Below are 27,833 nucleotides of genomic sequence, written 5' to 3' on the forward strand. Positions count from 1 at the left end.
TTATATGGCCGATGATACACACTTATCGAGTTTCTAAAACATACTGCATGCTTATTCAATACATATTTGGCAGTGATTCAATACATACTTTAAGGTAAATCGATGTACAATTTTTAGAATATATTTTTTATTAGTATACACTATCTGATCAGATGATATATATCCATTAATTATTTATTTTATATTTATTTTCTTTTAAGTTATAAAATGAACGGACTCCGTTAATCACAGAAGTAGCAAAGGAAATGGAGTTGGGGCATCAGCAGTAGTAGAAGAAGATGATCTAGCACATCGGTGGCGGCGGAAGAAGCTACCTATGTTTTTCTTCGTCACCATCTTATTTTTATTTAATTTTTAAATTTTTTTAAAGTATTAAAGAAAATACGGTAAAATAAAGGTCCAGTTGCCCGGCCGCCCCCGTGCTGCCCGACCCGCCCGCGTAACCATTCGTCAGCGGTCGCCAGCGTCTCCCCCTCCCTGCCCGTCCCCGTGTCCGGGCAGCACCAAAAGTTGCCCGCCCGATATCCCTTGAATAAACGAATGGCCCAGATCAGTCCACGCCTCCAAGTTATTCCCATACCCTCCCCAAAATAATCTGCTACAAGACCCAACGCGCGATCTTCTTCGTTAGACCAATCATTTCGCGCCATTTGGCAAGAAAGCGTTCGAGTATTTGGCTGCGGTTCCCCAAAACGAAAACAAAAAAGGAAATGTTTCTTCGTTATTTATATTTTTTTTTAAAACACGGGATCAAGGCGGATAAAGTGAGAGGGGTAGTACAGAGAGATCCGTATCGAAGTTCTCCACACTCATCCGCCGAGCGTAGAGAAAGAAAGGAAAAGGGTTTCAGGTATGGAACGAGAAAAGATTTTTTTTTTCGTTTCGGTTTTGAAATTAAGCCCTAGTTTTTGGAATCTAGTGTGTGTCTAATATGTCTGCGATCTTGCGTTGATTTTGTCGAATTATCTTCGTCGATCTTGAATCTTCCTGATTCTGACGATTTTCCGTTGGTAGGATTAATGAGGTGAATTCGATCCCGTTCGAAACCCTAAGTGGTCTGTTCTGTCGTATGCGATCACGTAGGGTTCGCTCGTACGTTGTTTTGCGGAGGAACCCATTTTTCTCTTTGTTTCGTTGCATAATTTTTGTTCTTTATTTTTCCTTTTACCGGTTAGTTTTTTTTTCTTTTTTCCCTTTCCTCCGTTTTAGTTGTTATTTACACGTTTGATCTTGTTTAGTCTAAACCTTGGTTGTGTGTGTTTGGTGTCAACATAGTTGCATGGCTGAAGATCCCTTGTTTGAGGGCTTGGACTATGTTTTAGTGAATTTTTATGAGTAAATTTCTAAATTTCCCATGAATAGCTCCATGATAAGATTATCATAATCCAAAATCACTTGAACAACCTTTTGTACAAATCATGCCTTCTTTCTTGATGTTATCGCAACATATTCTATAATGGTTTTTGAATTTCCAAGAAAAAAAAGAAAAAAGAATAGAGCAGCATTAGTTAATGTGAAAGGATCATAGACTGGGAAGGGAAAAGGGTCATGAGGAAACAACCAATGCGGTTTCAGAAAACGAAAGCTTCAACTTTTGAGTAAGACTGTGGCCTCCAGGATGCCATCTTTGATCCTTGAATGATGATGAATTTTGACATCTTTAATTCTATGGCTGAAGTTTGGAAGAATATGACATATCGTTATAGTCATAGTCCAAGATTTGATGAATTTGAGATGCTCGGTTTGGACAAATTCTGAAGTGACTGATATTGCAATTGCTCACATGTGAGATACTAATGTAGAAGTATTCCATTTTGTTAACCACACGTCGGTCAATCTTTAATTGGTATGTTCTGAGGCGCAGTCTTTAGGTAGAAGACTTACTAGACCAGTCCTGCAATGAGTATGTTTAGGATAGAAGATATGTATAAGTTGATATATGTCATCACTTTTACCAGAAATGTGACTCTGACATTTTTGAAAAGTAAAAAGTTACCTCCCGTATACAAAAGTTTGGAACTTGATAGGAGATACGAATTCCTTTGATGGATGTTTTAGTAAACCCAATCTTGGACCTGGATGGGAACTCTTGTATTATGTTGCGACAGTAGCCATTTCAAGCTCAGGCTGTTAATAGATTATTCAATTTGAAATTGCTGAGACTGCAGTTATGTGTGAGTTTGCAATATACTTGTACCAGAACAATCCTATGAGATCAATTCTGCCACTTAAGAAAATAATACTATTGATGTGCAATTTTAGTTTTGACAGTTTCAATAAACATACCTTATCTATTCTCAAAGAAAACAATGTACATACCTTAAGTCAGTGTTTCAAAATGCCTCGTGTGTGAGTCTGCTTATGTGCTTACGCATGCGGATGCAGTCCTTCGGCGGCACGACATTGTGCATATGTGGTTACAATATGAGGTCATGCTGCACATGTGCCAGAAGACAGTCCACTTAGCATTGTGCGGTCGCATATGCAGCTTACTTAGCATTGTGCAGCCGCATATGTGGCTTGTTTACCATTGTCCAGCCGCATATGTAGCTCTCTTGGCATTCAAGGGCCAGACATACACCCTACTCTTATATGGGCTTGTGCAGATGAATCAAGTCCAAACTGATGGTTAGATTTGATATGGTTTCAAGTGGGCCTCATACAGATATTAATAATATTAATATGTTAATTTTGTCAAAACTACTGTTACTAGGTATTAACTACTAAAACACTAATCATAGTTGTTATTGTTACTAATATTGCTATTGTTAAATAGTTAAAAATAGTGACTGTATATTCTCCTGCATATGCAGACTGCATACTGTATATGCACTATGCAGTTGCTTGACTGTCCGCATGCTACAGTCACAAAACACTACCTTAAATCTACATTGTGTGAATTATACTTTTATGGACTATTTGGTTAGCTTTGTGTCCTTCTTTACACTGTATGAAAATCCTTGAGAATCTTAGAGGGTCGTTTTTGGTTTCACGAGCTTACATTGCATAACTAGTAAGGCAAGTTTCTTATCCACCAACCCCAAGAATTTGATGCTAATTTAAAGGATAAATATCTTGCTGAGATCTGGTCATAAAACTTTCCTAAATGTTGACAGATCATCCTTTAGTATTGCAGGTAAAGCCGGCCATATGTAGGTAAGATGGGACCTGTTGTTATATGTAGCATTATCTTGTTTGAATCTTTTCTCACTGTATTTCTTCCCTAGTCTACAACCTATTGACATATTTTGAAGTTTCAATATATATAGCACATTTTTAATCCATGCAAAATAGCTTTACATAGATCCACAATGAATTTAATATACATCTTGACATGATGTGATTTTTTTTTTTATAGTTTTTGTGATATTCTTAGCCCTAGGGTGACTACATTACTATCATAGCTTTATCATAAGCATACTATGCTATTGTCCTCTTGACTTTGTGGCATGCATTGCTACATGTCTAGATTCTTATTCTCCTAGAAACACCAAAAATGGTTTTGCTCAGTCCTATTTTGAGGATGATGGATTTTCACAGATTAGTTCTTGAAAAGTGAAAACTATGAATTTGAAAGGAGATGCACACATGGTGAACTTTAGGACATGGCTCACCCGATATTTTATTCATTTGTTTCAGCTCAACCATGGTTACGAGTTACGACATTTGGAGAGCCATGCTAATTGGATAATTGATGGCTTAGTTTGGTTTTCTCTTTGAAGGCTTTCTAGGGTTGTGTATCTAAAGTTAATCTTAAGTATGATATGTCCAAAATATGCCATACTGTACCGAACTGAGTGGTATGAGGCATACTGTGCCATACTAGTTCGGTATCGGTACGTGGTATGGGGTGCTTATTGACTCTCGATATGCCGAACTGGCTCCCATACCGGGCGTATCAACACAGTAACAAGGTGCCACCAATACGGGGCCCGGTAAATTTCTTAGCACTTGTCTGTTAGAAGTGATGAAATATGAGAATATAACATTTCTGGTCTTGCTTTATTGAAATGAAGTGATAAAATGCAATATACAAATGAATTGTATGCTGCTATCATGCATTGCTTTAGCAATTTATACTCATGCTGGATGAGATTGCTCATCAATAGTTTTTTTCTTTTTTTTATTCATTTTTTGGACCAGAGCAGCAATAAAAATTTATAAGAGATGTGTAGTTTTTATGTTGGTGGAAAGGAAAAAGACAAACCATGCAACAATGTGGTTAAGAATTATTACATATATTCATCCACATTTTTTCTTTGATAGTTAAGGATATGGGCAAGATTAAAATATTCTTAACTTTCTGTCTTTATTCTAAATTTTCTAATCTTTGCATAATAATTTCCGTGTCATGACTCGGGAGAATAATGTCAATATCCACACCTTCTGTTAAACCATCTTAGTTGACGTAATAGTACAACTTCCTTTTGGTGCATGTCCATTAACTGAATCTTGTCCAAAACTAGTCAAAGCACATGCTTCATACGTGAGATTTCTATATATTTATATCTTAAGTAAAAATTATTTCATAAAATTTTGATATGCTTGTTAAGAAAAAGTGGAATGTCAGAAATAACTGCAATATAAAATCTATCATGCCAGTGTACTGATGAATATTGCAATGTCCTGAACGACATATTCGTACATTTATAACAAATTTTGTTTTGCAAAACTGATGAGGCAAGCTTTGTTCTATTATGCATCATTTGGTGTTTTTTTTTTTTTCAAGAAATATAGATATATCCACAATATAAGCGCTTTGTTTCCTCTTAGAAATTGGCCATCGAAGATGTAGGTTGCATTCATTTATTTCTTGGTGTCCAGAAATTTAAGCTATATAACTGAAAATAAAATTTATTTCATCTGCTGGACAAACAGTGACACATCCATTGATCAGCCAAAAATTATCATCATATTTCAAGATAAAGAGACTAAATATTCTTGCCTTTGTTCTTCTAAGGCATGCCTTTCCAATTAATCGTGATGCCATCAGCTAGAATCTCCATATAAACCTTTCCAAGTGGGCATGCTTTTTATCAAGTTCTAGGGCATTCTAGATATTGTTGTACCAACCCGGTGGATAAAGGTTAATATTTTTGTTTACATTGCTGGATTATTTTGAGCAAAAGGAAGTGAGTTTTTTCTTGCATGTAAGCAACACAATATGTAGCCAATAAACATCTATAAACTCGAAGAGCAGATTTTTTCCAGCAAGATCAAAGTAGTTAAGATCGTTTGTTAATAAAGGTGATAAAAAAAAGGTGAAAAAAAGGATGATTTTGGATACAATTTATAGTGAGGTGGAGGCACTCAATGGAGGAGACTCATTTTAGGAAGCATTTTAGCTAAAGAGCCATCAGGGTTGTGTTTGGTTGCAAAATAAGTTAATTTAGAGTAAACAAATTAAGTTACTACCAACCCCTATATGCTAGAATACACTACTCCAGGCTTTGGGTTGGAATATTTTATTCTTGTATAGGCGGAAAAATAAGCTTTACAAGTTTTTTATAATGCATGTTTATCCTCATAATAACTTGGTTGATATGCTACTATTTGGCAGGTTAATAGGTTAAATGATTTTTTCCCCCATTTAGTCCATCTTTAACTTGTGACCAAGTAGAGCCTAGAGGTGCACTTGGATTTGGGTCAATCTAAGAATCAAACTCAACCAGCTTTCATTGGACTGGTTTGGTTCAGATTCAAAAATTCCCATTCTGAAACTTGAAAGTGCTCACTTTGGGTTTGGATCAGGGGTTAGATGACCCCATTTAATTTGACATGCTGTATGTGTTTATGTATATATGTATGTATCTATGTATACATATATTAATGAATAAAATTCTGAGGAAAGTTTCCATGTCCCTCAGCCAATTGGTTGAGTTAGTAAAATGACTCAATGTTGGACACCAGTGACCTAGCTTTGATCCTATTTTAACCCAGGTTGATTTTGGCTGGGCTTCCTCCCATCCTAATTCTCTGAAAAAAAGTTGCATACATCATAGACTATGTTTATACTTTATAGTTAATCTGATAAGCTTATCACTCATAGTTTATGAATTATTTTTCAGTGAATACTGCATTGCTTCTTTGTTTTTATAAGCTGTAATGTACTATATCCTAGATTTATATATGTGTTTGTTTTGTTATTGAAAGTTATCTTTGTTGCTTTCTATAATTCTTTTTACTTTTATTATGTACCTTTGGATCAAATTAACTTATATTTTTTTGGATGATCCTAGAACTGACTGGAGCCGGTCCAATCTTGATTGGGTTGGCTTGGTTCTGGTTTTGAAAATTGAGAACCGACTGGGATTAGGTGAGCTCTTGCTTAACCTCTAACATAAACCAGCCCAATCAATGTGCACTAATGAAAGTCATGGTGGCAAGATGCAAAATATCATGTTAGATTTCGAGAATTTTTTTCCTATGCAGGTTCCTTTTTTTGTTTTTGTTTTATTAGCTAGTCCATTATAAGTAGAACAATGTGGGAATGACATCTTACAAGGGAGTTAGAAAGAGAACCAAACAAAATGTTATTTTCTTCCATTTTAACTTTTTATAGAAAAATGATATTTTCTTCTATTTTAAATTTTTATACTATATTAAAAAGATTGCATTTTGGTAACTTTAGACACAAGAGCACTATAACATAGTGTTATAGGGGAGGCTATCATATATAGCTTTGATGGATTGAAGCACCTGGAGTGGTTCTCTCACACCTAGATTTTTTGAATCTACCCATCAGAACAGCTAACAGAACCATGGGGTGAGATGCACTATAATGCATAATCCAAAACACATACTTTATGGCTGTCCTTTTTTGACTTTGTCCAGCGACACATTATAACAAGACTATCTAGCAAAATATATTATAAATTGCTGTTTCTTCTGGCTTTGTAAGAAAACTATGTGGAGGTCCATCCAGACAATGGGATGGACGAAAAGTGGCAGGCCTTTTACCATATATAATAGTATAGATATATTTCTTAAGTTCCTTTTTTCAAAGAGAAAAGAGGTTAAGGTCTGATTTACATGTATATGCATTTGTGCATGAGTGCCCATGCATGTGTCTGTCTGTCTGTGTGTGTCTGTGTGAAAAACATGAATTGTCTTTCCTCAGCCCGTATTCTACTTTGGATACTGCTTGTGTGTTCTTTGGCTTTCTATTGGTGCAATCTTGGAATTAGAATTAGTGTAACTCAAGTGCTATCAGATCAATAGGTTTGGTTATTGATTTTTCCTAAAAACATTTAAATCATTTTACATGTTTAAGTTGTTAGACTTATCTTTAGTGCTGATTTTTTTTTTATTTGCATTTCAGGTGATCCTTTTTGTCAAGTTTATAGCAAACTTTGAAAGGCCCAGATTTTGTGAAATTCGCAAATGGCATTCTTATTGGAAGTATAGGATATTTTCTGGGACTGTGACTTTATTTCCTTGACTCTCCTTTGCAAACTCAGACTGAGCTCTTCTTTTTCTCATAGTTCAAGAATTTATTTCCGGAAGTTTTCATCAAATCATGACTTCTTCCGTGCGAAATATATCTGGTATTTTTTTCGGCAGATGATTCCCATTTTTGTATTGCATTTGCATTTCATATGCTAGATAGCTTGAATTCACTATTTTTTTGGTGTTGACCATATACCACTGATGCTCAATCCTTTGGAGTTCTGCTGACTCCTGCTACTGCTGCCTTGAACTTTAAGCTGTTATATCTGATGATGTAAAGATAATGAGTGCTTTTTAGTGAACGGATTTTGATTTTGGAGGATTTCTGTTTTTGGAAGATTGCTGAATCTTTAAATGCTTGTTATAGATCTTTCAGCATATGCCAAAACTGAAGTGAAGGCTGCTAACAGGAAAACTGTGTCATTTTCTAGTGTGATGATTGCAATTTCTTCTCTCTGGTTAATATGGTAGCATGACTTGAAACTGAATTATGCACTGAATGAAAGCTTGTGGTAGCTTTGGCAGTCTAACCTCCATGTTCCATATGCACTGTTCCTTGCTGAACCCTGTGTAGATTTCAGTGTTTTACTGATAGGTTTATTCGCTGTGCATCTTTAGATGTTGCAGTCTCTTCAATGAACATACTACTGCTAATTGTAAATGTACATATGACACTTTTCAGCAGATACTTTTTATTCTTTTTTTGCTTTTAGTTATGGAAGCATCAGACTCATATTTGTGATCTTAGATACATGGCCTGTTCTAGTGCACCTGTAGTCTCTTAACATATGTGTTGGTACATTGTGGGTTATGTGTATAGATATAAGTGATAGCACATGCTTGCATGCTTATGCACTTTTTTTTAATGCATGAAAATGCCTAGCCTTAAACTATATAAAAGTGGCTTAATTTCCTGACTTTTCAATTCCAAAAAATAACCCTAATTAGATTATTATATTGAAGATTTAAAATATTATAGTAACTCTACCTAGATTTCTCACTTAAAAGCTTAAAACATGCTAAAACTATTATAGAAGAAGGGATTCTAATGTTGATGGACTTTGAGAGAGAACATGATTAGCAAGAAAGAAATAATTTAAAATTTTCTAAAAAAGGATACCTTAGTATATTTGAATTGAAAAAACTTTCAAGGTGGATAAAAGAGATAAGAAAAAATTTAATTAGAAATTAATTATTTTCAGATTTTTTAGAATTAAAATTATAGTTAAGTTATCCAAAACCTAAAATCTTTAGCAGCCATGCGCATCTTCACATACATTATCAACAAGTCTATCTTATGTGCTTACAAATGTTTTGGACCTTCAGTTTGTGATTGTGTAGGTGTTGGTGACTTGGCATTATGTTTGAGTTGTTCCATGATCGCCTTCCTCCTTCCTCTTCCTTTCCCATAAATAGGCTCTCCTATCATTTTTTTAATCAATTATCACGAACATAAATTTTGTAGGTGCAGTCCATATGATCTCTACTTCAGAGTTCTTAAGCTTTTGTATGAGATGACTATGTTTGGTCGTTCGAATTCACATTTTTAAAGGACAAAACAAAGCATGAAGTTATGTTCTTTTTGTGAGAGGTTGATCAAAATTAAAATATTGTGACACATTGACAATAGGGAATGTATAGGAGGAGAAACAATGATATGCTAGTATGCTTTGTTCTTCCTTATGCTTAACAAATGGTGTAGTTAGATTTGTTATCTTACCCAATATTTAAGTCGGAGTTAGGGAGACCTAGCATGGGTGTGATGAGGATCTAAAGTTATTTGTAGTGATTTTCATTGGCTTTTTTTTTCTTGACACTTTTTTCCTTACTTTATTTGCCCTTTGTCTTTGTTGTTGTTTTGTCTCGTTGTTATTGGTGGTTGCTTATTTGCATGGAAGATCTCTTGGGTGTTATGTAAGATTTAAAACATGCAGGCAAATGTTGCCTAGATTGCCACAATGGCATTACTGCTTGTAAAGCATTTGCAGAATAGTTGGACTTGGCTACCTTTTGAGTGGACCTCCAGTCAAATTCGGTCAGGTCTAGATCCGATGATAGGGGTTCTACATTGATGATCCTGAGTTATTGGATGTGATCTATTACTTATAAATTGCCTACACACCAAACATAATATGATTTGGAGTAACATGAAACAATGTTTTTTTGATTGCTTGATGCATGGGCTAGAGGTTTCCAAATTGCATGATTTTTGGTATGTAAGCAATTTAGAGGTAGATCACATCCAACGGCTCATATTGTTGATGTGGGATCCTTATCGTCTGACCTAGACTATTGGATCTAAGTGGGAATCTACTTGAGCGTAGCCAAGTCTACATCTCTCCCTCTCTCTCTATATATAATCTCTCTCTATATATATAGGGCAGTGTTGATTGATTTTGGTTTCCCATGAAGGCTGAGTGGCTTTAATTGATCACTTAACTAAGAGAATATGTGGATAGGTTTGATCTTGTCAAGAAATAAAATCACTTGGGGTATGGTTCACCTGTATTTGATGGACACCAAGCATGGTAATTGAGAATAAAGTTGCTCGGATAATGTGGCTTGTTATGGAGATTAGATTACATGTTAATAAAAAAGACGATCTCTTCGGATAAAATTTTCTTCTAGATATCAGGTTGTTAGAAAATTCTCTAGATCGAACATTTGATCTCTGATACTAGGATACAGCTATATAGCCTAATATACCTATTTAGACAAGACATGACATAGGTAAGGAGACGGATTCTTTGTCTGACATGAAAGCACATCCATCTAACATAGCTTCCATTAATTTGGCTCCAAAGAGAGGTATGGGAAGTTGGAGGAATGGGGAAAGAGGACTGGAAGTGGTGGCAGGGCACCTACCTAGGTGGACGTGGACGTATGATTGCTGTATAGGCTAGATGAGACTAGCCATGGCCATGGCCAGAGGAGGTTGCTTGTGTGTGGAGATGGCTTGTCAACTACTGTTCGTTGTATCGCCTTAAACCACCTTGTTTAGCGCAATACCAAACCCTACTGTCCTTGAACTGAGATGGTACGCCTTGTTGGCTCGGAATAGGTCTCGAACAGGGTGGGTTCGACTCAAGCTGCGCAATTCTGCTTGGTTCAGGGTGGTTCAGGCCCTGTTATGCTTTAATAATTGAGAGGAAAAGCAGAGAAGGCCTCCCATGTCTTTTTTGCCTCTCTCTCTCTCTCTCTCTATATATATATATATTTCACCAAAAGACTGTGAAAAAGGGGGATTCTCATGGATTTCAGCTCAGAACGAACCCAAAATCATGTAAAGGGCCCTCTCCCCCTTTTTTTTCTTTTTCATGCCAAAACTTGGCCAAAAATGAAAAAAATGAGGGGAGATCATGCCAAAACTGTGGATTTTAGCATGATTTCATGATATGTTATAGATTCATCGATGACGTGAGCAATGCAGCTAAAATCATAATTTTTCGTTAAGTATATGAATTTTAGATTAAAAATAATAGAAAAAATACAATAATGATAAATTTTTTGTAAATTGATAGTATGTCAGGGTATGCATGCTAGTTGCCATTTTACTTTGTTAGCAATTTGTTTAGAGTTGGGCATGATTATGCGCAAAGCAACCTAGGCTCAAATTTAAATAAACTTGAAAAATAAGTGGTGATTAGTATATACGCATGTGCTGAAAAAAATATATGTAACATCCCTGGTAGGGTGCTACATTAATCCGAATTAAAGTTAATTTTATAGATATTTTATAATTATTATTTTATTAATAAAAAATTAATTAAAAATATTTCAAAAATTATGAAATATTATTATGTATGGAAAATTGAGAAGTATTTTCTGAAGTAAAAAAATTCTGATTTTTTGTATTACAATAAAAATTAGCTAATTTTAAATAATTAATTAAATAATGATCAATTGAAACTAAAATATATCTAGCATCTCTAGTATAGGCTATGGCGAGTTCCAGTTTAGTCATGCCATATAGGATAGGGATCATGGTGCATGACCTGGTAGAGCCCGTAAGGATACTATTGTATATAGGAGACGGATCCCTCGATAATGTTTGGGACATGGCATTGCTATAGTAAATGATCTCACACATGGAAGAGGGTCCTTAGGTGTTTCTGGATTCGAGTCGTGTACCAAAATCTATTCTACACATCTAGGCTATGATCTCTATGGATATCCTTCATTTGTGACAAATTTTGCTACTATGATCTTCAGCTGGCTAGTCTAGTATCAGATAGAGGATTAGTATCAGGGTGGCTATTTAGCAGGTGCAGATTATAGGATGCAGGAATATGGGGCAGATTATTTGGAAACTTCTTGTAATATCCTATGCCTGAAATATGATCATGATCTCGATGTAGACTATGGGACATAGACTCTTCGCAAAATTTTAGATGTTCGTAAGTATTTTGTACTTTAATTTATTTATTTTTGTTACATGTATATTCAATTATAAGTATTTTAATTGTACTTCAAGTCTATTTGATTACAAAAAAGATGTCAAGATAACACCAAAATCATAAATTAAAGAACCACAATGATTAAAATAATAACTGAAAACAAAAAGAGATTGGAAAAAATGAAAAAAATAAAATTTTTTAAAGAAAATGGCATTTGATCAGATGACCGGTACGCCATACCGTGTGTCTATATGGTATTAAGCCGGTGTTGTAGCATTCTAGCCGCCAACCGGTACGGCACCCAGTGCCGGTTCGGCGGACCTTGTTGTCAACCTTGGTGGATGGAGGGGATTAGATGTGGAGCAGGATGGAGGCAATATATTTGGTGGTGCATCTTTGGGATGAGGAAAGGGATTGAGCTTTGGAGTTTCTATTTCTCCTACTACAATGCGTTTATTTTTTAAAGAATAGCACTTGATGGATAGTTGTTGTCCCCATCAATCAAGTTTACTTCCAAGTCCTATTTCAATTACTATTATATGAATAGAGCCTGTTGATTGAAAATTTATTTCCAGCCCCTTGTTCTGATGACAATTCAACTTCAGATCCCTGGCATGTGTAACAAAACCATATAGATATATGCAAAACAATGCATAACCGTGTATGGAATTGGCTCTAGGGAGTTAAATGAAAAATGATTAGGCCCTAAGCATTAAATGACACTTAGATGACGTGTTTTTAGGCTGAGTCCCTACTAAAACTTGGGGTTAACATGGACCTGGCTCCTAGATAACCGCCCAAACCCAACACCTAAACCTGAATCCATGTGTATAAAGGGTGATTCCTCGACACTTATGAAACTAGATAGGGACAACTTTTGAAGATGGAGAAAGAAAACCTTTTTGTTTACTTAAAGATGATTTGATGATAACTTATCTCTTTTTGAAATTTAAAAAAAGACACCAAAAGATGCACCAACTTATGCACAGGAACTTTTCTTGAACCATCTGCCAAAGAAAAAAAAGGGGAGAGAAAGAGAAGTCTCCTTGAGGAAATGAGATTAGGAAAGGATGTTGGACTTAGACACCCTTTATGGTCCCCCTGTGGACCAGTCCCCTCAAAGGAACGTCTCTTCCAACTTCACTCATTCCACTGATTCCTATACTTCTTTTATCTTTTTATTAATGGTGGGGCCCTTGATAATGGCCAGCTATCTTAGCTAACCTCTTTGAACACGTGGTCTATGTATACAATTTCAGTGGAATGTTTATTCTCACTTGACTTATGGATTGAATTTTAATTATGGTCTAAAGGAACCTCAATTATCTACCCAAACAAGATCAGAACTGGTGAATAATCCTCCAAACATAAAGCTTGATTTTAACCCCTCCAAAATCAGAAATCACTTCTTCAGCCCTCATCACGTGCTTTTCTGTGACTTGATCTGGATCAGTAACCTGGGATGGACCGTGGGAAAAGTCACCAGGTTGGTGTTGGGGTGCGAGAGGGTTCAGTTTGCACTTCCTCTCTTTGACTGAGTAGGTTGCAGTACGCCAGCTCCCCTAATTAAAAACTGTTTCTAAGGCATATAAATATTGTTGGATGCACTTCTAATCTCCCTCTCGAGGTTTAGTCTTTTTGTATGCCAAAATTGAAATTGTTCCATGGTAGTAGGTCTTTTTTTGTTTCTCTTTGTTCTTTGTGTGGAAAATTTGAGTGCTGTTCTGTTGAAATTTTATTTGCTTAGCTAATGTGATTTATCTTATTTATCTAACTTAGCACTGAACTTAGTTTCTTTTTTATTTCGTTTTGTATATAATGATCCAGATAATAGTGGACCTTATGAGCAACAAAAGCCGGCACAACCTGAGATCCAGCATGAAGCTCCTTCAACTGGAAACTTTCAACCTGGTATGGCAACACCTGTTGGGTACATGATGCCTCCGGGTCATCTTGAAACAGGACATGCTGTGGTACTGTTCTTAGAACTGTTTGTAGAAGCGGATTCTTTTCATTTTTTTTGACTTTTGAGATAACTTGATGCTGATTATATGAGCCTAAGGATAGGACTTGTTGCTTATGCTTATTGTGTTATGTAGAAAGGTTTAATGTCATTTTCATGGACCTCTTGTGCGTGCTGAATTTTTTTTAACCCTTATTCTGATATTTAGGTTTGTTGTCATATTTAATGCTTGCTCACCTTGAGGAAAGCTGACTTTTCCACATTTTGCTTGTAGTCCTTCAATGTCTGCCAGAATTTTATTATGCCTTGATTTTCCTCAAGAACAATTAGTCATCTCTTTCCAGGCATTCTTCTCCATTGAATCTTCAGTGATTGAAAATTTTATGATGGAAAGTAAATAGTAAAGTTATTGCATTTTGCATACCAACTCAATAAATTCCTTATGCCCTTTTCTTGGTAATGTTTCTTGGTTAATGGTGTTGCATAGATCTAGCAGGCAAGGAGAATGACTTTATTATGGGGGACGAAGATCAGTGTTTGCAATATCAGGACCAAGGTTCGCCGTCTCGGTATCGAACTCCGTATCGGTGCCACACTAGCATAATGTCGGTACGGTACGGTATGCATTTTTTGGCGTACCGAGTATCGGTACGCCACCGGTACCGAACCGGTATGGTACGGCATACCATGATCAGGACTCTTAAGGGCTTTTTGGTTGTCTATGAGGTTTGTTAAAACAAATAATTGTATTAACCTAATTTTCTGTAAACTATATTTATATGAATCGCTGCGGTGGCTGGGGGGGTGGGGGCTATTTTTCACAAATTCAATTTTCAGGTTTTTGACCTGCCAGTTTTTACAAAACAGTTCTATAGAATTAATAAAACAAGTCTTTTCACAAAACTCATTCATTTTAGGTTTTCATAAACCCATTTAGGAATATACCTGAGCATGCCTCCAATTGTAGTAACACAGTTACTGAGATGATTTAGTCACCCATTAATGAGGCAGATGGAGTTATAGACCTATTCACCAATGTCAGCATTATACAAATGAGGATTCCTGACATGGCTTTCCCTTAAAGGTCTTTTTAGTTTTCCCCTGCCCCTCTCTAATCAATAAAATCTGGTGTTATAAGAAGCTTGTGATTTTATTTTTTACAAGCAACATAGTCTAGATTAAGTTATAATGTAGAGAAACATTGAAATTACTATCTGGAAAATAGGAATGTTATAACAAGCAGCCACACCTCCCTATCAGTGTAGAAATGTCATACTTTGGCATGTGAACCACTTGGGAGATGAGGCTTCTTTTCCAAATAGAAGCACTAGCATAGCCCACAAATGTGACTAAAAACAAAAATTGAAGGAAAGAGAAAAAAGTAGAAAGACTGAAAATCACTGAAATACTGTTGCACTTTTTCCCTTTCATAGCAGTTCTATATTGGCTGCTAGAGAAGGGAATAATAGGAAGACCTACACCATTTCAGTGATATACTTGACTCTGATTTCTGATTTATTAAATTGTTTCCCTTTTCTCTTTTTTCTTCGTGGTGGTTTTTTTTTTTTTTGGGGGGGGGGGGGGGTTGTGAGGGCCCGGGGTTATGAAATTTGCAGTCTTATATTTTTTTTTCTCATTCTTGTACAATATTAATGTGGCTATGAGATTTCATTTTCACTTTTCAGTCTTCAAAGTAATCACATTCCAATTTTTTTTGCAATTTTGAAGTATATTGTAGGGCATCTAGATTTGATTGACCTACACCTCTATGTTGATGTGTTCGACACTTTCTCAGACTTGCACATGTGTCGTTCTGACATCTGCGTAGAATTATGCATGTTTGAAGAAAGTATTTCCTCTCTTCTTTGAATGATTGCTTGTGGGCACATTTTATGGTCATCTAAATGTTGGATCTGGCTGAAGTATATTTATGGGTAGCTTTTCTCCTCTCTGTGCAGTCATTGATGTTGATATCGATTGATTTATTGGATTTTATTTATTTTGATTTATGTTATACCATGGAATGGTGTATATTTTATGTTTTTATATACTTCCACTGTTCCACATAAATGTGAATGCCTTGATCCAGGTATTTTGGCTATTATATCCCTGTGCTTGCACATACCTCTACCTTTTTCATAATGTCTAGATTTGCAATTTTTGTTTGACGACAATGCATGTTTTGCCATATAACTATGTAGTAAGTGAATCAAATATCTATTTGGGGGCACGACGCCCACAAATTTTCGAATGTCATCATATTGTTTTTAAAATCTGTGGTCTTTTATATAAGGAATTAAAATATCAGGCTGCATATTTGAAAGTTTCATTCAATAACGTACCTTAATTTCAGCTAATGTTGTTGCGCTCTATTGTTAAATTTTCATGGTTCGTACATAAATGCATGAATGAATGCATGAGTTAGACTACACACTTTATATTGACTCCTTCAAAAGGGGTTAATGATTCAAAATCAAACACAAAGTATCGAAATTCAAGATCCAAACTGTTGAACATGATCTACATTAGAACAACAATCTAGAAATCAAAATTCGTGTGTTTTGGTGATTTCTAACCTAATTATCAAATATGTGTCAAAATATACTGTTTTAATAGCATGGTACTATGCTTTGCTATGATCTAATTATCAAAACCTAGTGAATTTAAATCTATCCATGTTTTAGGATATGTAAATCATGATCTGTAAAGTGAGTTTTCAATTTACGTCCCTTATCTATTCTATAATACTAGTGCAATTGATACCATTTATTTCTTTTTTGTACCGACTTGATGCATAGGTTAGATACCATCAAAATACATGAATTTTGGTTTCTAAGTATTTTTGTAATATAGATCATGTTCAACAGTTTAGATCTTTAATTTAGATGGCCTATCATTGATTATAAAGTTGTTAACTCCTTTTTCAAGGAGCTAACCTAAAGTGTGTAGTCCGAACCTCCCTCCTTTCTTGCTCTCTCTCTATTATATATACATATATATACAAAGCTGGACTTGGCTACTCTTGAGTGGATCTTCACTCATATCTAGTCATGTCTATATTAGACAATGGTGGTCCCACATTGATGATCCGAGTTGTTGGATATGATCTGCTACCTCTTATCTATTTACATACCAAAAATCATGTAATTTGGAGACTTCTAGCCTTTGCATTAAGTGAACAAAAAAAAATATAATTTAATTTTATTTAGACAGTCTAAGTTTTTGACTCCTTGATGCATAGGCTAGGGGTCTTTAAGTGATATGATTTTGGTATGTAAGCAGTTTAGAGATAGTAGATTATATCTAATGGCTCAGATCAATAATGTGGAACCTTTATCGTCCAATATAGACCTGATTGGATTTGAGTGGAGATCCAGTGTGTAGCCAAGTCCAGCTTTATATATACATTATATACATGTATGTATGTGTGTCTATTATGTTGCACTTTGTTCATGTCCATGCATTTTTGATGGAGGCAAATTTTATAATTCAAAATAGTTTTTGGAGTCACCACATTGAATGAATGCAATCATGTTTTCTGAGTTAACCTGACTAATGCCCTGTTTGGGGGAGCTGTTGGCAGTAGAGCTGTTGGAAGTAGAGCTGTTGGCAGTAGAGCTGTTAGAAGTAGAGCTTTTATAAAAAGCTGTTTGCTGTTTGGTAACTACATTTCTAAAGTGCTGTGGCATTTTAACATTTGTTTGGTAAACAAACTGAGAAAGTACTTTTGTATGACAAAATGACCATAAAGGACATTACTAGTATTATACAATAGTGCATAATAAAATATAATATATATTAATATATAAATATATAATATTGTATAATATTAATGTAATGTAACATAATATTATTATAATATAGTACTATAACATTGTATACTATAGAATAATAATTTAAAATAATATTAAATTAGTTAACATAACATAATATTATATTATATTATATTTATAGTATAATACAATAATAAATGTATAAAATATTATAATTATTAGTATAAACTAATTTTTTACTCTTTTGATGACCATTTATTTCTCTAACAAATTTTCTAACTAGGTAAAAAAATTGGTTAAATAATTACTAATATTTTTATTTATTATTTTATTTCATTGAAATATATTTATTAATTATTTTATTTATTTATTTATTCGTTCATTTATATACATATTTATTTTTTTTTCTTTCCTTTTCTTTTTTTTTCTTCTCTTTTTTTTCTTTCCTTTTCTTCTTTTTTTTTCTTTTCTTTTTTCTTCTCTTCTTCTCCTTCCTTCCTCTCTTTCCTTCTTGTCCTTTCTTCTTCTCCCGCGAAGCCGGCGGCGCCGGAAGGGGGGCCGGGCCGCGGCGGCCGCAGGAGGGGGGCCGGGATGGCGGGCCGCGGCGGCCGTGGGAGGAGGGGGGCTCGGGAGGGGGCCGGGACATCGGGCCCCGACGACTGCGGGGGGAGGGGGGGCTCGGGAGGGGGCCGGCCCCGACGACCGCGGGGGGAGGGGGGCCGGGACGGCGGGCCCCGGCGACCGCGGGGGAGGGGGGGGCCTCGGGAGGGGGCCGCGACGGCGGGCCGGCCGGGGAGGCAGCGGCCATGGCGGCCCCTTCCTCCCCTTCCTTTTTTTTTGGCTGTGTGGTGGGTCGCAGCGGCGGGGGGCTCGGGTGGGGGCTGGGGGACGCGGCCACGGGTGGCCGGCGTGGTGGCTGCCTCCCCAAAAAAAAAAAGAAAAGAGGAGGGCCGGCGGCATTGAGGAGAAGGAGATAGAGAGGGAGAGAGAGAGAGGGGGGGATGGTGAGAGAGAAAGTGGTGGTGGGATTGAGATTTTTTGGAGGAAAAAGAAACTTTTAAATGGGGGTATTTTGGTCAAAAATACAGCTTCCCGACAAAGCTGAAAACAGCGTTTTCGGAAAGCTCCAAAATTGAGCTTCTGCCAAAAAGCTGTTTTCAGCTTCCCGCAAAAGTTGAAACAGCTTTTTGGAAATTTTACCAAACATACTTTTTTCCCTAAAAGTACTTTTGGAGGGCCAGAAAGTGCTTTTTGGCCCTCCAAAAGCTCCCCCAAACAGGGCCTAAATGTATTGAGGCATATTCATTTCGGTATGCTTAGATTGCTTACCCATATTTTGATCCTTACTATGGAGGTTTTTGTACATGCATGCATACATACATATATATAGAGAGAGACTTTGCTCTTCTTGAGAGGAGAGGGTATCTATTCCTTTCAAGTCCAAAATAAATAATGGGGCATCCAAATGCAAGATTCTTGCCATTGATCATGATCTATATTGCTAAAAATGCTTAGAAACAAAAAATTATGTGTTTTGATAGTGCAAAATTGGATGGTTAAAATGATGTGAGCTCATATTTTGTAATGATCTAAGCATTAAAATCCACTGATTATCAATCTACACATGTTTTAACATGTGATATATTTGGTATTTAGGCATTTTTAGTGGTATAGTTCATGTTCAATGGTGTAGATCTTTGATCTAAATGCCCCATTATTGATTTGGACTCGATAGGAGTAGATATCCTCTCCTCTTGAGAAGAGCATAGTCCATCCAATACATACATGTGTACATAAATATATATGCGTATATATATGTGTGTTTTATATACCACTTCGTTCATATCCATACGTTATTGATGGAGGCAAATTCTGTAATTTAGAATGGCATCTTTGAGTCATCACACCAGATGAATGCAGTCATGGTTTTTGAATTAACCTGACTAAATATATTGAAGCATATTCATTTTGGCAGGCTCAGATTGCTTACCCATATGTTGATCCCTACTATGGAGGTGGTTTTGCTGCTTTTGGACAGACAGTGGTAAGTTTGGTGTAAATTGCGCAGAAACACATGCATGCATATTTTATTTTATCAATATTTCAAATGCCATAAAGAAACTGATTACAATTTATATCTTCCTTTTGGCATTGATAATGTCTTTATCAATTACTACTGTTTTCAGTTCCATCCACAAATGATGGGGATGCAACACCCGGGAGTGCCATTGCCAACTGAGGCTGTTGAAGAACCTGTATATGTGAATGCAAAGCAATATCATGGTATATTAAGGCGTCGGCAATCTCGAGCAAAAGCTGAATCAGAAAATAAGTTGATTAAAAGCCGTAAGGTATTATATCTGGAATTGTGATCCACACTCTCCTATCTCCTCTAGTTCCCTTTGCAATAGCTAATCTCCACAAGCTTTGTTTTCAAGTGGGCTTCTTAGTGGCTGCATTTTGACGGACTTCATATTTGCTGGCATATGTTATTTAAATCTTCACAGAAAACCTATTGATTTACAGAAAACCTATTGATCCATCTTCAGTTAAACAGAATGTAGTCGCTAAGAGAAGGGACATAAGCCCCCTATTTGAGGCATCTAACACCACAATAATCACAATTTTTTTCCCAACATGCTGACAAGCCAGATGGATAACATAGGATTGCTTTGGTCACCTGCTGCATTAAACATGCACTAGACCTACGTCCTGATGCAACAACACATGAGAATTTGAAACAGAATGCCGCTAGGTCAAACAACAAACTAACTATACTATAAAACCAAAAAAGCACCACATGGACAAGTTGAAGAAGGGTCAACCCTCATAGCCGGGAAGAGCCTTAGATGTCTGCCGGAGTTCCCGCAGGGACAAGGTAGGGTAGGAACTTCGCCAGCAAACTCCACACGTCGGCCTAGGAGGTGAGGTCTCCCAATGCTTCCGATTGGATGACTCGGGGCATCTGCTAACTCTCCTTTTATAAGTCGGGTTATTAGCTATGCTATCTCTCCTTTTTGAGCCTGAATTCACTCCCATTTCTTTAATCTTAATAAAAAAATAATATCGGGTGGTTTGACCCATGAACTATGTGGGAAAATAAATAGACCTTAATTAATCATTGGTTTGCATTTCCTCACTGACGCATTTTTTGTTAGCGTCAGCTTCTTCTTCCAATGGTGCGTCTCAATTCTTTCTTTCTCATATTTTGCAATTTCGCCAGCGAAGGGAGACTGAGTTGCAAGCAGAGATGCAAGTTGCAAAAGCAACTTGCCTACCGTGGTGGGAGGTCCATCCTCCCTCCCTTTTTGATTCCAAGAAAAGAAAATGTCAAAAGAGCCAGATGGGTCTATAGACGGATCAAAAGAATCCTATCTCAAAAGAGAAATGGGAGTCTCTACCTGTGCCCATGCCTATGCATCAAGTAAATAAATAAGCTTTCAAAGGGTCGATTGTGGATAGTGGTAGGGATCCGTCCAGAATCTTGCTGGCTCTTCTTGAAAAATCCATTTCGTGAAAAAAATTTACCATGTACATTGAACATATTATGCCCCAAGGTTTTGAGTGTTGGTCTTCACTGGCTGTACCAAACTGCACCGATGAACGTTTGGCACTCAAGATCACCCTTGGCACCCAATTCTGGAAAATTGAGCTGAACTGGGGAGTTTTGGTTGCATTGAGTTAAAAATTTTTGCTTTTTGTTGTACACACTCGCTATTCATTTTGAGTTGGGGGAGGGAGGGAATTTGTGCTTTCATTGAATCCTAGAAACTCATGAACCCAAGGTAAGCAACTCCCTCCACTCATTTTTTTTTAGAAAAAAAATCTATGTAAAAAATGCCAAAAAATGACCTTACCTGAAAGGGGAAAAATGATGACATTTTGTCCTCTTGGGTTGATTTTCGGATGCGTTTTAGGTTGGTCATTATATCATTTAGTAAGTTCTTAAAAGATAAATATTTTCTCCATTTCATTAATTCATTGCATTTTATGATCCTAATCTAGCAATAATTATGATAATATTTTTTTCTAAAAAGGTTTCCAGCTGCTGTGCCGGCACCAACTACCATATCATATGTCAATATGGTACCATACCATCCCAGCAACTGACTTGTACCAGTACTGGTACCCGGATTTTAAACCATTCTTTGCGCTCTCTGGTTCCTTTCTATGAAAATAGCCAGGTCTGCATATTTTGTTTTTTCTTATGCAGCCTGTTCCTGCATTTTTGGTGGCCTAGAATCTTTTGTCAGGTCAGTGATGACCACGATGGTGGTTTCCAGCAGTAGAAAGTGGATGGAAATGTCATCTATGATCTGTGTGCTTCCTTCTTTCTTCACTCCAAGAGCATTTATTGCTTGAACTACTAGTTGCCCTGCATTGTTTTAAGCTTGTTTCTTAAAATGTTTTCTAAGTCATATTAATTGTCATGATAGGGAATAAGTTGGTCCAATCACTGCAGTAAACATTTTGCATGAGTTTTGTTTTTTACTAATAATTTAGTTTTGGCTCTGCTATCTCGTAATGATTCACTGTAATATATTTGCAGATCATTTGTCAATCCTGATCCCCCGAGTTCTAATTTGTAGATATTGAGATATAAGATATCTCAATGCTAGATGATGGACTTTGAGCCCCATTTCTGACTAACCACCATTTAGTTCCAACTTTATCTATTCTTATTTTCACACACTTTTCAAGAGTTTAATTCTTTTTTATTTTTTTGGTGCCATTTAAAGAATTTAAATATGATTATTAAAGATGAACATTTATATGGCCGTTGCATTCACCTGTCATTATATTAATCACAAGCTTTTGTGCTATATTTATATTCCCAAGGTCAGAAAATGTATTGTATATGCTTGAGATACTCTCAGTCTTGCCTTCATTGCATATGTTTGCCTCCTTAATGTTCTTGATTGAGGTTCTGGTACTGAAAGCTTCCTTTACCCTTTTTTATGTCATGGTTAGTAGACAGATCTACTTTACTTTACAATTTTTCTCCGACAAACAAGATACAAAGTATTTTTCCTATAACTGTAGCAACATATACTTTTGATGCCCATGTATTGCCTTTGAAATGATGCATGCAATCCTCACGGTATTATGCAATTAAACCTCTGCAGCCTTATTTACATGAATCGCGTCACTTGCATGCTCTAAAAAGGGCTAGGGGATGTGGCGGTAGATTTCTTAATTCCAAGTCTGAAGGAAATCAGCAGAATTCTAATTCCAAGTTTGAAGACAATCAAGAGAATGGGCAGATCGCTGCAGTCTCTGATGATAAAGAAAAGCCTATTAGTTTACTCAACTCTGATAAGTCCAGTTTGGACAATGAGCCAGAGGCAACATCCTAGCCACCTTTGTAGGAATAAAGATGGGCTGGATGATGGGAGGAACAAGTGGCTCTGTATAATAGTATCTGCGGGAACAGTCGCCAATGGCCTGTATGAGGCGGACTATCTTTGGAGTTTTTCTCAGGTTCGAGTATATAGCCCGTCAGTGATAAGTACATTCTGCCTTGGGAAGTTTAATGTGCAGTAAATTGAGAAATACTTCACAAGTTCCTGTAAAACAGAAGCATTTGTCTGGAGTTTGGACCTTTTTTTTTTTTTTTTTTTTGTAGGTTTACTGATTGAACATGTATCTTAGACTAGATTGCTAGGTAATTACAGTGAACATATCTTTGGCTTTCAGTGTTCTTCCCTTTACCATTTCTCCAAACAGTGATTCCTATGGACATTTGCATTGACAGGAGCTGCTATACTTTGTTGCAACACGAAGCAAGGATTGACAATTTGATCCCCAATGTTCCTCAAGGAAATCTTTGAGTGCTCTTTGTTCAGTAATTCTGATAATCAGGAGAAACAGAGATGACGCAGCAGCTCTTCTGCTAAAGTAAACGCATGCCATTATATTCTTAATTTGGAAGGGAAAAAAAGATGATCAGAGAGGTTTACAAAAAAAAAAAAACAGTACTGTCAGATGGTTGCGTCCTTTCCTACTGTAGGTTAATAGTATTCCCGTCGGAACAATGTTGTTGCTGGTCTAGCTTGCTAGGATCTGTCTGTGGAAAATGCGGGGCAAGCGATGCCCAATCTTTCTTTAATCCCCTTGTTCAGTATATTAATATTTTGCCGGATTTGGTTTTCGAATATTTTTATTTCACTATGGTTCGTGGATTTTAATCTTCATTCAGCGCAAAAATGTTGCCATCATTTTCATTTTTTTTAAAAAAATTAAAATAAACAGTAGAAATTATATGCTTATTTTTCTGCCAAATTTTTTAAAAATAAAAATTAATTACTTTTAAGAATATAAAATATAGTGATGGTGGTGGAGACCGTGATAGTGGCAATAGAAGTGGCAGCAATAGTGATAATAGTAATAGTGGCAGTAATAGTGGCGAGGCAATAATGACGGTGGTGGTGTGGTGGAGGCTGCAAAGATAATGGAGGCAACAGTAGTGGTGGGAGGTATAATTATTTTTAAGAATATAAAATATAGTGATGGTGGTAGAGCCAGTGATAGCAGCAATAGACGTGGCATAATAGTGATAGAGATGCTAGTGATGTGGCAAGGCAACAATGACTATGGTGGTGGTATGGTGAAGCTGTAAAGATAATGGAGGCAACAGTAGTGGTAGGAGGCAGTGATATTCTTAAAAATAGAAATTAATTATTTTTAAGAATATAAAATATAGTGATAGTGGTGGAGCTAGTGATAGTGGCAATAGAAGTGGCAGTAATAGTGATAGAGATACTAGTGATGTGGCGAGGCAACAAGGACGGTGGTGGTGTGGTGGAGGCAGTGATAGTGGCAATAGAAGTGGTAGTAATAGTTATAGAGATACTAGTGATGTGGCGAGGCAACAATGACGATGGTGGTGGTGTTGTGGAGGCTGCAAAGATAATGGAGGCAACAGTAGTGATTGGAGGTAGTGATATTCTTAAAAATAGAAATTAATTATTTTTAAGAATATAAAATATAGTGATGGTGGTGGAGCTAGTTATAGTGGCAATAGAAGTGGCAGTAATAGTGATAGAGATACTAGTGATATGGCAAGGCAACGATGACTATTGTGGTGGTGTGGTGAGGCTGTAAAGATAATGGAGGCAACAGTAGTGGTGGAAGGCAGTGATATTCTTAAAAATAGAAATTAATTATTTTTAAGAATATAAAATATAGTGATAGTGGTGGAGCTAGTGATAGTGGCAATAGAAGTGGCAGTAATAGTGATAGAGATACTAGTGATGTGGCGAGGCAACAATGACGATGGTGGTGGTGTGGTGGAGGCTGCAAAGATAATGGAGGCAACAGTAGTGGTTGGAGGTATTGATATTCTTAAAAATAGAAATTAATTAAATTAAGAATACAAAATATAGTGATGGTGGTGGAGCCAGTGATAGTGGCAATAGAAGTGGCAGTAATAGTGATAGAGATACTAGTGATGTGGCAAGACAACAATGAATATGGTGTTGGTGTGGTGAGGCTATAAAGATAATGGAGGCAACAGTAGTGGTGGGAGGCAGTGATATTCTTAAAAATAGAAATTAATTATTTTTAAGAATATAAAATATAGTAATGGTGGTGGAGCTAGTGATAGTGGCAATAGAAGTGGCAGTAATAGTGATAGAGATACTAGTGATGTGGCGAGGCAACAATGACGATGGTGGTGGTGTGGTGGAGGCAGTGATAGTGGCAATAGAAGTGGTAGTAATAGTTATAGAGATACTAGTGATGTGGCGAGGCAACAATGACGATGGTGGTGGTGTGGTGGAGGCTGCAAAGATAATGGAGGCAACAGTAGTGGTTGGAGGTAGTGATATTTTTAAAAATAGAAATTAATTATTTTTAAGAATACAAAATATAGTGATGGTGGTGGAGCCAGTGATAGTGGCAATAGAAGTGGCAGTAATAGTGATAGAGATACTAGTGATGTAGCAAGGCAACAATAAATATGGTGGTGGTGTGGTGAGGCTGTAAAGATAATGGAGGCAACAGTAGTGGTGGGAGGCAGTGATATTCTTAAAAATAGAAATTAATTATTTTTAAGAATATAAAATATAGTGATGGTGGTGGAGCTAGTGATAGTAGCAAAAGAAGTGGCAGTAATAGTGATAGAGATACTAGTGATGTGGCGAGACAACAATGATGTTGGTGGTGGTGTGGTGGAGGCAGTGATAGTAGCAATAGAAGTGGTAGTAATAGTTATAGAGATACTAGTGATGTGGCGAGGCAACAATGACGATGGTGGTGGTGTGGTGGAGGCTGCAAAGATAATGGAGGCAACAGTAGTGGTTGGAGATAGTGATATTCTTAAAAATAGAAATTAATTATTTTTAAGAATACAAAATATAGTGATGGTGGTGGAGCCAGTGATAGTGGCAATAGAAGTGGCAGTAATAGTGATAGAGATACTAGTGATGTGGCAAGGCAACAATGAATATGGTGGTGGTGTGGTGAGGCTGTAAAGATAATGGAGGCAACAGTAGTGGTGGGAGGCAGTGATATTCTTAAAAATAGAAATTAATTATTTTTAAGAATATAAAATATAGTGATGGTGGTGGAGCTAGTGATGGTGGCAATAGAAGTGGCAGTAATAGTGATAGAGATACTAGTGATGTGGCGAGGCAACAATGACGATGGTGGTGGTGTGGTGGAGGCAGTGATAGTGGCAATAGAAGTGGTAGTAATAGTTATAGAGATACTAGTGATGTGGCGAGGCAACAATAACGATGGTGGTGGTGTGGTGGAGGCTGCAAAGATAATGGAGGCAACAGTAGTGGTTGGAGGTAGTGATATTCTTAAAAATAGAAATTAATTATTTTTAAGAATACAAAATATAGTGATGGTGGTGGAGCCAGTGATAGTGGCAATAGAAGTGGCAGTAATAGTGATAGAGATACTAGTGATGTGGCAAGGCAACAATGACTATTGTGGTGGTGTGGTGAGGCTGTAAAGATAATGGAGGCAACAGTAGTGGTGGGAGGCAGTGATATTCTTAAAAATAGAAATTAATTATTTTTAAGAATATAAAATATAGTGATGGTGGTGGAGCTAGTGATAGTGGCAATAGAAGTGGCAGTAATAGTGATAGAGATACTAGTGATGTGGCGAGGCAACAATGACGAGGGTGGTGGTGTGGTGGAGGTAGTGATAGTGGCAATAGAAGTGGTAGTAATAGTGATAGAGTACTAGTGATGTGACGAGGCAACAATGGTGGTGGTGTGGTGAAGGCTGCAAAGATAATGGAGGCAACAGTAGTGGTGGGAGGTAGTGATATTCTTAAAAATAGAAATTAATTATTTTTAAGAATATAAAATATGGTGTTGGTGGTGGAGCCAGTGATAATGGCAATAGAAGTGGCGATAATAGTGATAGAGATACTAGTGATGTGGCAAGGCAACAATGAATATGGTGGTGGTGTGGTGAGGCTGCAAAGATAATGGAGGCTACAGTAGTGGTGGGAGGCAGTGATATTCTTAAAAATAGAAATTAATTATTTTTAAGAATATAAAATATAGTGATGGTGGTGGAGCTAGTGATAGTGGCAATAGAAGTGACGGTAATAGTGATAGAGATACTAGTGATGTGGCGAGGCAACAATGACGATGGTGGTGGTGTGGTGGAGGCTGCAAGGATAATGGAGACAACAGTAGTGGTGGGAGGATTAGTGGCGATGTTGCGAGTACGGTGATGATGACGATGATCATTTAGTGGAGGCGGATATGGCTTGGCAAAGGTGATAAAAATGGTGATAGTATGATATGAGGTGGTAGTAGAGGTAGCAACAATGATGGCGAAATTGAAATCAATGATGGTACTAATATATATAATTTTTTTATTTTTAAAAATATTGAAAATAAAGTTTTTTACTTTCATTTTTTTAGAAATAATAAAAATAATTTTTGAAAAAAGAAAATTAAAAAACATCAAAATGTTATTTTTTTCAAAAATAAAAAAAATGATGCCAAACAGTTCCTTAAATCTTTGACTTTTAGAATTGGCTACAAAGCAATAATAATGGTTTGATGTTACAGAAAAGAATCATACCTATACACTAGACATTTGGAGGATTGGAATAATTTCTTTAGTAACTACCTTGGAAGTGATGCTTTTCGAGAAATGCAGGGCTATGCCTATGGATCTTGGTTGAAATAGTTAGGCTTCTTATGAAAGCTTGATAAATATCATGTGTAATTCATCTTTCCAAGCTTCGACATATGAAGATAAAGATTTTATGTGAAA

The 27,833-nt window shown here is 36.5% G+C and overlaps 1 protein-coding gene across 6 annotated transcripts; it reads left to right on the forward strand.

Annotated features, from left to right (window-relative positions):
• Positions 1-730: 730 nt before the first annotated feature.
• On the forward strand, positions 731-23,379 carry LOC103698207 (nuclear transcription factor Y subunit A-7-like). 6 transcript variants are annotated; one of them, XM_039114587.1, is made up of 7 exons: positions 731-850; positions 7,322-7,401; positions 7,485-7,547; positions 13,674-13,819; positions 19,558-19,626; positions 19,769-19,933; positions 22,709-22,984. In XM_039114587.1, exons 3-7 carry the CDS (start codon positions 7,520-7,522, stop codon positions 22,937-22,939), a joined length of 639 nt encoding a protein of 212 aa, XP_038970515.1. In that variant the 5' UTR covers positions 731-850; positions 7,322-7,401; positions 7,485-7,519; the 3' UTR covers positions 22,940-22,984. The 6 variants fall into 6 exon arrangements, with proteins under 6 accessions (XP_038970515.1, XP_038970514.1, XP_038970518.1 ...); XM_039114588.1 differs by lacking the exon at positions 731-850 and adding an exon at positions 6,261-6,316; XM_039114586.1 differs by having other exon boundaries at positions 7,322-7,547; positions 22,709-23,379.
• The last annotated feature ends 4,454 nt before the right edge of the window (positions 23,380-27,833 follow it).

This window comes from Phoenix dactylifera, chromosome 16 (assembly GCF_009389715.1).
Source record: "Phoenix dactylifera cultivar Barhee BC4 chromosome 16, palm_55x_up_171113_PBpolish2nd_filt_p, whole genome shotgun sequence".
In the NCBI taxonomy this organism is placed as follows: Eukaryota; Viridiplantae; Streptophyta; class Magnoliopsida; order Arecales; family Arecaceae; genus Phoenix; species Phoenix dactylifera.